Below are 2,109 nucleotides of genomic sequence, written 5' to 3' on the forward strand. Positions count from 1 at the left end.
AGGAAGAAACCTCCAGCAGAACCAGGCTCAGTGTGAGCGGCCATCTGCTGAGGCCCACTGGGGTTCAAGGAGACAGAAGCAGATAAAGACATAAATGAAATAAGTTCTTTAGCGCTCTGGCCCCGGCAGAAGATTTTGATGCCGTGAATCAACATTTGCATGGATGAGTCACCTAGTAACCACCCCCCCCTCCGGGGCCCAGATAATAAGAGTGTAATAAGCCAGAGGGGGAAGCGGACTGAGAGTGAGGGAGAAGACGGTGGGAGGTGGGTGAAACTTTGATTGCGTACAGGAGAGAGAAGCTAAGCTAGGAGCTAAATGAAGGATATCATGAAAGATGATTGGCTTAGGAGAAGGTCCGCCCCCCTGAGATGATTGGCTGGAGCGTAACGAGGGACATCAAAGGAAGGGCAGGTGAAGCTAATAACAGTCTTCCAGATTAAATTTAAGGTTAAGCTTTATTTTGGAAAAAAATAAATAAATTTTAAAATGTGGAGATTTAAGAAAAATAATACAGTTTAAATTTAATTAGATAAAATCTGTAAAATATTTTTTTAATAAAAAAAAACTTGGAAAAAAAACAACTGAAAAGTTAATTTGAAACTGATAAAATAGCAAAATTACTCGTGATTAAGGTTTTAAATTCCTGGATTTCTTTTTTTTTTTTTTATTTTGTTTACAAAATATGTTATTTTCTTGCAACAATAATGAAACAAAATTCCCTCCATAGATTCGTTGCACTTAGCGAAGAGTCTTTAACTTCTCATAAACAATGATGGTGGAAGAGGGGCCCTTTGTTGACCCTCATCAACCCCTAAACAATGCAGAGGGGCCCCTGCAGAACCAGCAGGGGCCTTAAAATCAACAAAGCTGCTTGGTTTCATACAAAAACACAAACTAAAAAAGAAAAATAATGTTTTATGATGTTACTTTTATTTGTTTGCTGCTTTATTTTAAAAAATACAGTTAAATGAACGTGTGAATGTAAACAGCAACAATCAGCTGCATTATTTGTAATTTCCCGCAGAGCTGCTTCCTTTAACTCACCAGACGGTCCCATAGGCTCCGGTTCCGACCTGCTTCAGGTCCCGGTACCGCTCCGGTACCTCCCACACGGTTCTGTTGACCTCCTGCCGGTAGAAGCCGCTCCGGGAGCGCGCAGCTATCGCCATGAGCGGAACCTCATCAGAAGAAATGAAGGTTTGAAGGTGAGGAGCGCAGAGTTTGGATGGAGCTGCGCTGAATTCCTGCAGATGGAGCAGCTGACTGCTCCCCCCACCCGGACAGGGGCCACACAGTCATTGTCTGCCGGGCCCCTGGGCGCCCCGGGCAGCCTATGGGTGTGTCCATGTGGGGGAGAAGCAGGAGAACATCTGCCCACCAACAAAACGCAGAGATTCTCTGACATCTGATCAAGATTCTCTCTCATTTCTCTCAGATCTGCTGAAAGGAAGGGATTCTATGGAAGAGACTTAGGGCCACTGAAAAAAAAAAGTTAACTGATTTTTAAATTTTATTTCATTTTAATATGACTTTTCTCTCAGAATTATGACTTTTTAAACTTAAATAAAATTTAAAAATCGTAACTTTTTTTTTTCAGTTGCCCTAATCCTCTTCCGTAGAATACTCTAGGTCAGAGGTCACCAGTTAAAAGTCATTAAAGTCGGAATAAAGAAAATCATCAACCAGTAAAGATCTGGAGACATTTTTACTTATAATCTGTTACTTTAAACAAAATTTAACTCTAAAAATAAAATGAGGTGTTTATGCTTCCATGTTATATATTGGATTTTTTAAAAAATATTACAAAAATCAAATTTTTCCATTTTAAAATCTGGTCTTAATCAGGGGGTTCGCGACCCCTAGGGGGCTACAGAGGTACTGCATGGGGGTCGTGAAAGTTTTGGTTGATTAAACTTTTTTTATATTCCCACCTGCTGTTTTTTCCACTAACTGAAATGTCTTTAAATCCACATTAACATGAATTGAACAGACTGTAGTAAACAGATAAATGGAGGCAGAAGATGTCTTTCAGTCATCAATGCTCACATTCAGAGACACACAGGAGCTCTTTCAAGCTGGGCACCGTTTCATTCACAACACCTGTCC

General features: G+C 40.4%; 1 protein-coding gene across 1 annotated transcript in view; it reads right to left on the reverse strand.

The window, feature by feature from the left end:
• LOC107101278 (mitogen-activated protein kinase 12-like) overlaps nucleotides 1-1,299 on the reverse strand; it is a 6,174-nt gene extending 4,875 nt beyond the window's left edge. Inside the window, exon 1 of the mRNA XM_015400134.1 lies at nucleotides 1,048-1,299. Within this exon, the coding sequence (XP_015255620.1) occupies nucleotides 1,048-1,172 (125 nt within the window). The 5' untranslated portion in view covers nucleotides 1,173-1,299. The remainder of the gene's footprint in view (nucleotides 1-1,047) is intronic.
• Between the last annotated feature and the right edge of the window lie 810 nt (nucleotides 1,300-2,109).

This window comes from Cyprinodon variegatus, unplaced genomic scaffold, assembly GCF_000732505.1.
Source record: "Cyprinodon variegatus isolate N-32 unplaced genomic scaffold, C_variegatus-1.0 Scaffold1076, whole genome shotgun sequence".
Classification (NCBI taxonomy): Eukaryota; Metazoa; Chordata; class Actinopteri; order Cyprinodontiformes; family Cyprinodontidae; genus Cyprinodon; species Cyprinodon variegatus.